The following is a 13,903-nucleotide window of genomic DNA, read 5'->3' on the forward strand; positions in this document are numbered from 1 at the left end:
GTTAAAGACTTCTAAAGGAAGGTAACATCTGATTGAAAGGGAAACCATTTTGTTTTTTCATGCAGGCTTTGTGAGTCACAGCCAGGGGAGGTGGAGCTAGTGGTGCATGGACAGGACCAAAAGTGATTTAACTCCCAAAAGGCAAAGAATTGAGCAGTGACACTGCAGGGGCATGACCTATACACCAAAACTGCTTCATTAAGCTAAAGTTGTTTTGGTGACTATAATGTTCCTTTTAATTTTATTTTCACATTTTATAAATACATGTGTGTTAAGGATAAGGATAAGTAAGCACATTAAAAATCTTAGTGACAGTTCCCCTGCTTCAGCTGTTTTTACTGGCGTAAGGGAAAAAGGAACCGTCACCATCACAGAACTCATAGCTCTCTTGTAATAATTATGCATGCTACGATATGCTACAGCCAGAACAAACATAGGTATAGTGTGCTAGTTGGAAGGGGACCTGAATATAAAAATCTTTATACTTTATTTGGCCTCCTATTTTCCCTAGAAATTATAACCCTTTAAAACGAACGTGAAACAATTATTTTGTTACTTTTATGAAATCACAATTGGGAAAAAAATAATACAATGATTTTAAAAAGTGCCTCAATAAAAGAGTGTGTGGCAGAAAATGCGACATTTAACACCACTGTTTTCATTTGTGTGTTCTTAGCACCCATCCAATTTAAACTCCCCGTTTCATTCTAGTCAACTAAGGCACTAACAAAAAGCAAACTAGCAAATTTTAATAGAAATTGCCACTTATATAAATTAACCTTGCGACACCCCCTACCTGTTAAACCTGTTATTTGACAGCCACAGAAAGCCTGGGCTAGGGAAGAAAGTGATGGCTTGCAAAGGTTGTAGATGAGGTCTGCAGCTTTTGCAAGCTGTTTTTAGATATAATCCCAATGAAAAACGCACAATTAAATGCACATATGTTTTGATTCGTGGTATATGTACTGACAGTGATTTTTATTTATGAATTTGGTAGTGAAGTGTCCTTTAACCCCTTAAGGACCAAACTTCAGGAATAAAAGGGAATCATGACATGTCACGTGTCCTTAAAGGGTTAACTGAACACTATAGAGTTAGGAATACAAATATGTATTCTTAGTGTTATAGTGCCCTAATTTATGTGATTGGGCCTACTCTGACAGAGTTTTACTTACTGTTTCTCCCTCACAGCGCCAGTTTTCTCAAAGCTCTGCCTCTTTGGCTGAGATCATCAATGATGCCAATCCGATGGTCTTCTGAGACCATCTGCCTAAAATAGCACAGGCTTGCAAACGATTTTAACTTCCATGGTGTCATGAAGGTGCATGTAAATATGTCTGATATTTTTTGCTGTCATACAGTGTTTCCCAGCAGACAATACCTAACCATAGACATGTGCATTTTGAAGTGTTGACACACTGGTTGGTATTTATATGGCCTGCACTTGAAGATGATATTAAGATTTGTGATTTCACATTTGCTCTTAATTTCCTGCATGGTATTGGATAAGTGGATCTTGCCACAAAGAGGACTTAACGGTATCACCTCTTGCAGTATGACGCCAAGCACAGACATACCCTGCAGCAATTCTTTTTTTGTTTGGTCTATAATGACGTCATGAATAATAAAAATATGACATGAGCACTCCTTCAAAACAGCCACTTATCTGAAAGGGCCACTTCCTGAATCTTTTCAACCCAATTAAAGTGTTTACTGGGGTGAGGAGTTCAGCAGTTGCAATCATTTGTAGTATTTCCGGGTATGAGCAACTCATTGGTCCCTGCTGCGCTGGGCGCATTAACGTACCCCCCATTATACACTCAGGTATTTCGGCGAATGTGCGAAAACCAGACAAGTGGGACAAAATAACCTAGATGTAAAAATAGCTCCAACTCAGGTAATCAAGTCAATTTCCCAACTTTAGTATTTTGTCTACATGTTGCAATTTGGTAGCCAACATACCATAACCTGCTGTTTAGCAAATAAATCCAGCACATGTCTCTTAACAATCATATTCTTCCCTGCCTTGTGTTTTATTTAATGTGCTATACAAAACAGTCTAGCCAAAAGGGATTTCTATTAATGTGAACAGAAGCATCAAATAATGTGCCATGACTGCTCATTTACATAATTACCTAGAATCCATGGTGGCTGCCGAGCAGGCTGTGCTGTTTGTGTGGAGCAGGTTTTTAACCTTTAAGGTTCCTATACGTGGCAATATGTTATCCGCTACACAACACAATATGCAGGTTAATCACAGGAAATGCTCACTATATATTAGAATATTGAAATATTACTGTATGACGTACATTTAGCAGTAGAAATATTTCCATTTATTCATATACAAAATCTAATCAACCTTTAAAAAAATAAAATATATTTTAAGATTAACGGTTAAACCTCAGGGTGTTTTATTCTTTTCATGGTAAACTAGATTGTAAAACTTGGATTGTGATCCTCATTTACTTCTTGTTTCTTGCTAACATGTTTATCCGTTTTCAAGTGGTGACTTGAAAAATTAGTCCAAAATCACAAATGTTGAAAAATTATATAATTTAGCTAATTTATTTGAATTGTTCAGCAAATAATGATTTGGAATTCATCTGGGACTTTAAAATGAAGTCAAAATATCCAAGCTGCTGAGGAAAAAGAAAAAGTTTTTTTTTTTTTTTTTCAATTTAGCTCGTCTGAAAGTTCAAATGTCTGACAATTAATGTTTTACTGACCTTTAAAGGGTTTATAAAACATATTTGGGTAGAACATGCCTGCAATGTTTAATCCCTGTGGGATTCATGTCCTTTAACACCTTTATTGCCAAATAAATATTTTGCTAATAATTAAGCCTAGTTTCCCTGCTGGGCAGTGCTGGCTGAAAGCATGGCACTAGTAGTCTTGGCAAATGGCAGGGGAGTGTCCAGAGCAGCAGGCTGATAGGGGCAGACAGGCTGGCATTGCCAGGTGTGTGTAGATAGGTTTGCTGAGATTGCGAGGTAGAGGCAGACAGGTTATGAGACTGAGTGTATGGCAGATGGTTGGTTATCTGGCTGAGGGTTATAGCAGACAGGTTGGTAATCTAGCTGAGGGTTATAGCAGACAGGTTGGATATGAGACTGAGTGTATAGCAGACAGGTTGGTTATCTGGCTGAGGGTTTTTGCTTGGTGTATACCAGACAGGTTATCAGACTCCATGTATGGCACACACATTATAAGCCATGTTAATTTTGGCAGCAAATTTCAATTTAGTTTTAGTTATAGTCTTTTGTCTAAAAATAAATTTTAGTTTTAGTCGTATTTTAGTCGACTTAATCTCCAGTACATTTTAGTTGACAATTTAAATCTAATGGGTTTAGTTCTAGCCTTTATATCTCTCTTTTGCCCCTTCCCCATCCCTTCTCTGTCTCTTTGTGACCCCTCAACCTCAGTCTGTCTCTTTTCCCCTTCCACAGCCCTTCTGAGTGTCTCTTTCTCTCCATAACCCAATTAGTGGGTCTCTTCCCCTCAGTCCCTATATGTTGTATTGTGTGTCCCCCAGCGCCTCCATGCATCTAATCTCCCCCATATGCTCATTCTCCTCCCAGTCCCTCCATGTGGCAGCAGGTTGGTGATCAGGTTATAGATCTCCCTATATGGCAGCAGGTTAGTTATCAGGTTAAATAGCTCACTATATGACAGTGGTCAGGTTATATAGCTCACTATATGGCAGCAGGTTGGTATTAGGTTATATAGCTCACTATAAGACAGTGGTCAGGTTATATAACACTATATGGCAGTAGGTTGGTTATTCGGTTATATATCTCACCATATGGCAGTAGGTTGGTTATTAGGTTAGATAGCTCACTATATGGCAGCAGGTTGGTTATATAGCTCACTATATGGCAGCAGGTTGGTTATATAGCTCACTATATGGCAGCAGGTTGGTTATATAGCTCACTATATGGCAGCAGGTTGGTTATATAGCTCACTATATGGCAGCAGGTTAGTTACCTAGCTCAATATGTGGCAGCATTCAGGTAACATGGCTCACTATATGGCAGCAGGTTGGTATTAGGTTATATAGCTCACTATAAGACAGTGGTCAGGTTATATAACACTATATGGCAGTAGGTTGGTTATTCGGTTATATATCTCACCATATGGCAGTAGGTTGGTTATTAGGTTAGATAGCTCACTATATGGCAGCAGGTTGGTTATATAGCTCACTATATGGCAGCAGGTTGGTTATATAGCTCACTATATGGCAGCAGGTTGGTTATATAGCTCACTATATGGCAGCAGGTTAGTTACCTAGCTCAATATATGGCAGCATTCAGGTAACATGGCTCACTATATGGCAGCAGGTTGGTTATTAGGATAGATAGGTCACTATATGGCAGCAGGTTGGTTATCAGGATATATAGCACACTATATGGCAGCAGGTTGGTTATCAGGTTATATAGCTCACTATATGGCAGCAGGTTGGTTATCAGGTTATATAGCTCACTATATGGCAGCAGGCTGGTTATCAGGTTATATAACACTATATGGCAGCAGGTTGGTTATCAGGTTATATAACACTATATGGCAGTAGGTTGGTTATTCGGTTATATATCTCACCATATGGCAGTAGGTTGGTTATTAGGTTAGATAGCTCACTATATGGCAGCAGGTTGGTTATATAGCTCACTATATGGCAGCAGGTTGGTTATATAGCTCACTATATGGCAGCAGGTTGGTTATATAGCTCACTATATGGCAGCAGGTTGGTTATATAGCTCACTATATGGCAGCAGGTTGGTTATATAGCTCACGATATGGCAGCAGGATAGTTACCTAGCTCACTATATGGCAGCATTCAGGTAACATGGCTCACCATATGGCAGCAGGTTGGTTATTAGGATAGATAGCTCACTATATGGCAGCAGGTTGGTTATCAGGTTATATAGCTCACTATATGGCAGCAGGTTGGTTATCAGGTTATATAGCTCACTATATGGCAGCAGGTTGGTTATCAGGTTATATAGCTCACTATATGGCAGCAGGCTGGTTATCAGGTTATATAACACTATATGGCAGCAGGTTGGTTATCAGGTTATATAGCTCACTATATGGCAGCAGGTTGGTTATCAGGTTATGTAGCTCACTATATGGCAGCAGGTTGGTTATCAGGTTATATAGCTCACTATATGGCAGCAGGTTGGTTATCAGGTTATATAGCTCACTATATGGCAGCAGGTTGGTTATCAGGTTATGTAGCTCACTATATGGCAGCAGGTTGGTTATCAGGTTATATAGCTCACTATATGGCAGCAGGCTGATTATCAGGTTAAATTGCTCACTATATGGCAGCAGGTTGGTTATCAGGTTATATAGCTCACTATATGGCAGCAGGTTGGTTATATAGCTCACTATATGGCAGCAGGTTGGTTATATAGCTCACTATATGGCAGCAGGTTGGTTATATAGCTCACTATATGGCAGCAGGTTAGTTACCTAGCTCACTATATGGCAGCATTCAGGTAACATGGCTCACTATATGGCAGCAGGTTGGTTATTAGGATAGATAGCTCACTATATGGCAGCAGGTTGGTTATCAGGATATATAGCACACTATATGGCAGCAGGTTGGTTATCAGGTTATATAGCTCACTATATGGCAGCAGGCTGATTATCAGGTTATATAGCTCACTATATGGCAGCAGGCTGGTTATCAGGTTATATAACACTATATGGCAGCAGGTTGGTTATCAGGTTATATAGCTCACTATATGGCAGCAGGTTGGTTATCAGGTTATGTAGCTCACTATATGGCAGCAGGTTGGTTATCAGGTTATGTAGCTCACTATATGGCAGCAGGTTGGTTATCAGGTTATATAGCTCACTATATGGCAGCAGGCTGATTATCAGGTTAAATTGCTCACTATATGGCAGCAGGTTGGTTATCAGGTTATATAGCTCACTATATGGCAGCAGGTTGGTTATATAGCTCACTATATGGCAGCAGGTTGGTTATATAGCTCACTATATGGCAGCAGGTTAGTTACCTAGCTCACTATATGGCAGCATTCAGGTAACATGGCTCACTATATGGCAGCAGGTTGGTTATTAGGATAGATAGCTCACTATATGGCAGCAGGTTGGTTATCAGGATATATAGCACACTATATGGCAGCAGGTTGGTTATCAGGTTATATAGCTCACTATATGGCAGCAGGCTGATTATCAGGTTAAATTGCTCACTATATGGCAGCAGGTTGGTTATCAGGTTATATAGCTCACTATATGGCAGCAGGCTGGTTATCAGGTTATATAACTCACTATATGGCAGCAGGCTGGTTATCAGGTTATATAACTTACTATATGGCAGCAGGTTGGTTATCAGGTTATGTAGCTCACTATATGGCAGCAGGTTGGTTATCAGGTTTTGTAGCTCACTATATGGCAGCAGGTTGGTTATATAGCTCACTATATGGCAGCAGGTTGGTTATTGGGTTATATAGCTCACTATATGACAGTGCTCAGGTAATATAGCACACTATATGGCAGCAGGTTGGTTATCCGGTTATATAGCTCACTATATGGCAGCAGGTTGGTTATCCGGTTATGTAGCTCACTATATGGCAGCAGGTTGGTTATCCGGTTATGTAGCTCACTATATGGCAGCAGGTTGGTTATCCGGTTATGTAGCTCACTATATGGCAGCAGGTTGTTTATCAGGTTATATAGCTCACTATATGGCAGCAGGTTGGTTACATAACTCACTATATGGCATTAGTCAGGTTACATAGATAGCTCACTATATGGCAGCAGTAAGCCTGCAGCTGTACACTGAGCTCCTGCACTCGCGCTCTCTCCAGCTGCACTAAGAAGCCCCAGCTGGCACGCAGCCACAGCAAGGCGGTCACGTGACCGGCTCCCCGGCTCGCGCGCTCCATTACCACGCTCAACTTACACACCCCCCCCCCCCCCCGGCGGAAGAATAATCGCATCACACCCCGGCAGGCACTATACTACCGTAACAAGTGGGGGGGCAACCCCCCCTGCACGGCCCCCGCCTCACACACTGCGGCCAGGCTGCCCGGGGTAACCATGGGGGGTGCGGGATTACTGCGCAGTGATGAGGCCGGGCGCTGAGAGCTCACTCTATTTATCAACACTTTCTGACAGGAATCGCTCGGAGTGTGATACGGCGGGACCCCCGGGGGGCAGCGAACGGGGACCGACCCCCTCCCAAGCCCTACACATCGACCCGGCCAATTAACCGCCTCATCGCCGGGCGGCCGCACGGCCGGTCAGTCAGGGAGGGAGACGGGAATCCCAGCCTCACCAAACACACAGCCCCGTGCACAACACTGTATTACTCCGCCGCGCCGGATCTACGTCTTCAGTAACAGGGTCTGCACACAGCCTGCTCGGCGGAAGCGTTAAACCTGAGAGAGATGAAAAAGAGTTCCGGATCATTGACTGTGCATGGCGGAAGGATACCAAGCCAGGACCTAACGTGGTGATGAGGCTTCGATGAGCGAGAAAAAAAAAAAAAAAAAAAAAACATGTCTGCCTGAGGGAGACCCACAAGTTCCTATCGGGTGAAAAAAAAAGGCGAAAACCGTCCCCAATAGTGGAGAACAACGGCCAAACCCCGGGAAAGCGGGAGGATAGCGCTCTCTGTCACCCCCCAGCAGCCAGAAAGCAGCCCCCAGCCGGCGGACCGGGACCCCAATAAACTTACACCGGATTGTTGGATGTTTAAACGGAAAAAAGGTAAATGGGGTCCGGGGCACACACCAACAACAAGGGCAGCCAAACACAGAGCCCAACTACAACTCCCATGGTGCTCTGCCAGCCTCACAGTCTGCACTGCATCATGGGAGTTGTAGTTCCAAACCAGCCAACTGGGGGCTCCCTATGGCTAGTTACCCCTGCTAGCAACACATATTAAATGTCTATTGTAGTGGGTTTTACTGTACAACTCCCAGGGTGTCTTGTTAGTTTTAAGGCTGACAAAGATTGATGGGAGTTGTAGTTCTAAACTAGATAAATGGGGGGACCGGGGGGGGGGGGGGGGGGGGGGGTTATGGCTAGCTGTCCCTGCTAGTAACACACATTAAATGTCTATTCTATAGACCTCATTGAACAACTCTTTCTAGGATGCTTTGTTAGTTTTAAGGCTGACTGAGGTTGATGAGAGTTGTAGTTTTCTAACAGCTGTGGAGGGGGGGGGGTCTGACTTTTTGGACAGCTTTGCTAATAACCTATATTAAATGTTTATTTCAGGGTGCCTAGCTGTTTGTGTGTGTGTAACACAGATCAGGGCTGCTTCATACACCCCTCACCCCCCTATATGCAAGAAGAACAGCTCTTTCTAAACTTGCCAAGTAACCCTCCCTGCCCCCAACTATTCATGCTGATTTTTAGAAGAAAGATAATAATTTTTACTCCCACCCCAAAGACACACACACAGCCTTTTCCGCGTTTGGTGGATGAAGGGGTTTTTATGACTTATTGTTTTGTGTGATTTTTATTTTTTTAAATTTATTTATATTTTAATCATGCAAGCATAAGTTTTCTTAAAATCCTTTCAAAGCCACATTAGTCTGCAGTGTTTTGCCCTTCTGTTTGTTTAATGGTAAGCTTTTGTTCTGTACCCCCCTTTGCCCTGGTTTCAGAGGCAACAGAAAGAGTTAACTTGCAGTTCAACTTGCCAGATCTATTGTTGCAAGATGATGGTGAGTCACTTGATTTTTTTTTTTGTCTGAGTTGCTTTTTTTTTTCTTCTGCATCACTGGATTTTTATTTGGCTCGTATTCCTTCCATTCTTTTCTTTTTCTTTTTTTTTTTTTTCTCATTATTATTTAAAGTGGTTTAAAGGTACTCTCCGTAATTTCCTTTTGTATAAGGCAATATTAGTGGGTAAAACTTTCCAGGCAGATGTTACTTTTAAGGAGAGATGGCTTTATCCACTTTCCTGTACCCTCCCACCCTCTATCATAGTGTCAGATGGGCTGTACAGGGCAGCAGCTAGAGGGTGTGCTATGATGCAGATGCTAAGTGCTCTTTTCTGCTGTGTCCTAGGAGCTGACTTGAGTGGTTGAAGATGAATCCTCAGCAGCGGATGGCCGCTATAGGAACAGACAAGGAGCTGAGTGACCTGCTGGATTTCAGTGCGGTACGATATCCTTCGGGGTCTTCTTATGGCTTCTCACACACGGTAAAGAGAGCACGGCAAGCAGGCAGCCTGGGGACTGGACACCTTCACTTTGATGTCATGTCTAGACTCCCAACATGTAATCAATTTAAAGACTGCGGGGGTCAATTGGTTTACAAGTCGGAGACATCTCATTGACCCCAAAAGCGACAATCCAATTAAATTCAGTTTAAATCTGATTGTCTTCTTTTTTGGTTGTTGTTGTTTTTTTACTTTAATTGTAAATTTAGTAGTCAAATTGGTGAGAGATTAACTGTCATTAAAACAGTAGACTTATTTAGACAAATTGTTTAATCCTCACTTGTTGCCCTATATAGTTTACATGTGCTGTCTTGAATTGCAAACCATTTGGTATTCTATGTTTGTAGATTAAACATTCAACTGTCTGCAGTTAGTGGCTGTTTCATTATATTTTCATATTTATTAAATTGGCATAAAATAGTAATATTGATGTTTTGTGTACGGCATATATCAACAAAAAATACGCTTTTGTATTATGACCATAACTAGTTTTTGTAGTATATAAATTCAATATAGTGAATGTCAATGTTAACATAAAGTCAGGGCTGTAGAAATGCAAGCTGCAATGTAAACAGAAGTGTAGTCAACTCAAAGCAAAATCCCTTTTCTGTTTTCCAGATGTTTTCCCCACCTGTTAATAGTGGGAAAACCAGACCTACTACATTAGGAAGCAGTCAATTCAGTGGATCTGGTAAGGAACAGCTAAACTTCATTACACTTAACGTATGCAAAAATATTTCTAAATACAATGTTAAAGTATCTTGGAATTTTGTGCCATTATTTCATGCCAGACATAATCTAATTATATGTACGTTTTGTTTATACCTACGTATCCCATCCTTATAATTATTTAACCAATTTGTTGCCCTGTCAGTTTAAATAGAAAATAAAAAAATATATTTTTTTAATTGTTGTGATAACCTATGCAATGATAATTTCTGTGCTTTGGAAGGTTTCATACTTCATAGTCTTCCACATTTCCAAGATAATGTAATCTGGTATTTTAAATGTACTCTCCATGTTTAGGAGACACAGCTGTACTGGCTTTGAGTACATTTTCAGTTGACTGTGGTGTAATTTGTGTGTTTTTAGTATTTAATTTTAGTTTATCTTGTGTCCCGAGTTTAGCCATGTAGGGACTATTTATTGTAGCTTTGTTCACCTGTTTGTGGTGATACAAGGTAAAGATTACGTATAAAAATCTGTCTGTTTTATGGTATCCTCTTATTTATTTTTTTTAATTTTTTTTTTTGTCTTTTAAACCCACTGTAATTTGTTATGCAGAACTCTCGAAAAAAATAAAAAAAAACCCAAAAGATTTGCTTCGTAAATGTGTTGGAATGAACACGGATAGCACATAAATTGGTTCCACGTGTTTTGTAGCCTGTAACCAGCACAGCCAGATGTAGCTCTCAAGACAAATTGTATTATGACCGTATGAAATGTTGTCTGAATGACTTTTACCATAAATATATCTCTGATTATTTTTATTTATTTTTTGTCTCTAAAAATATTTCTATATTCATGCAAAATTTGAATCTTGTTTCAAAGACATGTTTGTCTATTAAGTTAGGTTAAAGTAGGATGAAATAAGCATGTTTACAATCGTATGATGTTTTAAGAAGCTATTTTTTGTTTCTCCTAAAACTTTCAATACTTGCATGAAAAAGATGTTAATCTACTTTATCTAGTTAAACCAAATCACCTGCATTGGTATATTTGCATGCTCCATGCTCTTATTAGATGGCACTATTTTAATATGTTTACTTGGTCTCCGCAATATTATTGTGACTTGTGGAACCAGTCAAGTATATACCATAGTAAAGTAATTTAGTTTATATTTAACAATAAGCAACTTTAGTGATTAATATACATGTACCTGAGAACACTACGTTTTGTATGTAAAAATTACCCCAATCTCATTTTTTTCAGCACCCATGTCAAACACCTTAACTTGACCACTTAGCATGAGTTATGTAATCATACTGTCAAATTTGGATTCCAGTAAACCGTTTACAAAATCTATATATATATATATATATATATATATATATATATATATATATATATATATATATATATATATATATATATATATATATATAATATTTAAAACTGCTTTTTAAAAAAAATGTGTTATTATTATTTTTCAGGTGAGATATTATGTAGAGCATATTTGCTTTTTAAATGGCATGCAAAGCAGTTATTATTTATTTTTGTTTCCATGTGCCTGAATTGCTTTGCTATGTGCTTATGTTATGTATAAACTGTAGTGCACTTGTGTTTTTTTTTTTTTGTGTGTAAGTAATTTGATGTCAAATTACACAATTATCAATCACCTTACAAGGTGTTTCCTTGTTAAATATGTTAACGTGTAAGAATTCACACCTTCATTTGACATCCATTCAAATGGCATTATAGGATATGCATTGCTTAAGGGATACAGATTTGTAATTTACTGTACAAGGCTTGTTATTTGTTTGGTGTCAGAACTCTTCCATGCTACTATGCACATTCAGTTTATTGAATATTAGAACGTTTGATAACAGAAGGGATTTTAACAAAATGTTATATGCCTCTATACCTTAGTTTTAACAAAAATGTGTTGGTTTTTTTTAAAAATCATTTATGTGTATTTTGTTTTAACTGGTTGAAAAAGACCAAAATGTCTCTGGTTTCTTACTATTTAGACTGTATCTAATTTTGTGAATATGTTGTGTGTTTCTATTTCCTATATTGGTGGTTGATTTTCAATGCAGTATAACCCCAAGCATATTTTTCACACATACGTATGGAGTTTTGTGTGTGTGTGTATATATGTATGTATATAATCTCCTCTCTAAGAGATTTAATTCATATCTAATTGGAGGTCCACCATAAAATTATTCCTATCAAAATGGAAATGTTGTGTTTCAAATATTGCTGCTAAATATGCTTGTAATATGTTTAATTATAATTCTCTGCTGGTATAGAATAGATATATATATATAATATATCTCTATAGCGATAGATATGTGTGTTAAGTGTTTACGTAATGCAGAAACTATATAAACTCCCATTTGACTAATAAAATCCTAAGTAGTGGCAAGAAAGAGTATTGTCATGAAATGCGGTATTCTGCCTATCTTTTTGAATAAAAACTGTTCTGTTTTAGAAATGGAACGTATTAGCCCTTCGGTAATGACATCTTGACAGACTTCTTGGGGCTCATCATTAGATCTCCCAATGTTGACTGATTAGATCTCTTTAACAAGCAATAAACTTAATTACTTGTTAAACTCAACAATGGAGATGTAAAATATTTATGATTTGTGTGTTTAGAGCTTTGCAAAATAGTTGTTTTCTTAGTTTACCTAGAGATCACGGAATTGCAAAAAAAAAAACAAACAATAAACCTTTCATTGGAAAGTTGTTGACAAAAGGCTATATAGTCTTGCTGATGCAATGACCTTCTCATCACTTGTTTACGCATATTTTATGTATGCGAAAACTGCACTAAAGGCTACCTGTGTCCTGCGTGTTACTGCAAGTGCTTTATGTTAAAGGTTCACACGTGCAGTATAGTTTTTGTATAACAAGGACTAGGCCATTCTATTTCTTTAGCACGGATCTGCTTTTATTTAAACTTTAAAGCTTATAGATATTCAGACCATGGTACCTTTGCACATCTAAATCTGACGTTTTTATTTTCATATAGCACGGGTTGATATTTAGTTTATTTCTCTCTTCCTGGGACAAACATTGTCGTGAAAAAGATTTACATTTGACTATGTATTTCTTTATCATTATCTTTGTCACAGATTTAGAAGCATTAATTTAAGTTAGTTTTATAATGCGTCTTGTTAATTTTTTTTAAAAACTTTATTATCAGTAGATGATTGTGATTTTAAAACATAAACGTCGCTTCTCAAAATGAACCAGGGAACATTATGCTTATACAAGTGCATTTTGCGATTCAACATTGGTGTGGTTGTTTGTATTTCTATTTAAGATGGTGCTTGTTTTTATTGTAACTGCAATGGATTGGCAGAATTCCAGAGTTTAGGACTTTCCTTTGTTTCTTTTTAACAAATAAGTCTGTGCATGTGTATCCCACCTGTTGTACTATTAGCACATGGGCTGGCAGAGTGATTAAGAGAGCAGTGTTCAGCACTTAAGGGGTCAAATTCAATAGACTCCTAAACAACAAGAGTTTCTTTGCATGTTTCTGTTTTTTCCACAATGTTTTCTGCAATATAGTGCAATATTTTTTGTTAAAGTATGTGTACATAAAGTGTAGAAATCTGGGCTTCGCAGGCCGCAAATTTGTGTCACATAGTAACATGCATCTTCCAAATCGTATCCATGACTTTACATTTTAATGCATACTGCACAGATTATTCAGTCAGGCATCACTGAAATAAAATGTATATTAATAAATACTAATATACTAATAATTTACTGTTGTTCAAAATTATAGTATGTATCTGTCTTTGTATGTACTATGAAATATATTCACAGCTTGTTACCTATTACTCAATAGTGCAAAGAATTGACCTGTTGGAGACAGTCTGCATTCATTCATATGTTCACTAGTTCTCAATACAGTCCCATTAGCTAGTCCTGTTTTAACATGCAATTGATGTTCACTTTGCACAATGTATGGGTAAAATATACATTTCATGCAACAATGTGTATACAGTTAAGCAAGATTGAGATGCA

At 38.4% G+C, this 13,903-nt stretch overlaps 1 protein-coding gene across 7 annotated transcripts in view; it reads left to right on the plus strand.

Moving 5' to 3' along the window:
- Positions 1-7,295: 7,295 nt before the first annotated feature.
- Positions 7,296-13,903, plus strand: part of TCF12 (transcription factor 12) — a 214,295-nt gene continuing 207,687 nt past the window's right edge. For 2 of the 7 annotated variants that reach the window (XM_063449090.1, XM_063449091.1), the window contains exons 1-3: positions 7,296-7,737; positions 9,049-9,184; positions 9,821-9,893. In XM_063449090.1, coding sequence (XP_063305160.1) covers positions 9,071-9,184; positions 9,821-9,893 — 187 coding nt within the window. In that variant the 5' untranslated portion in view covers positions 7,296-7,737; positions 9,049-9,070. The remainder of the gene's footprint in view (positions 7,738-9,048; positions 9,185-9,820; positions 9,894-13,903) is intronic. The other 5 variants (XM_063449097.1, XM_063449095.1, XM_063449092.1 and 2 more) reach the window with 5 other exon arrangements.

Source organism: Pelobates fuscus, chromosome 3, assembly GCF_036172605.1.
Source record: "Pelobates fuscus isolate aPelFus1 chromosome 3, aPelFus1.pri, whole genome shotgun sequence".
NCBI classification, from domain to species: domain Eukaryota; kingdom Metazoa; phylum Chordata; class Amphibia; order Anura; family Pelobatidae; genus Pelobates; species Pelobates fuscus.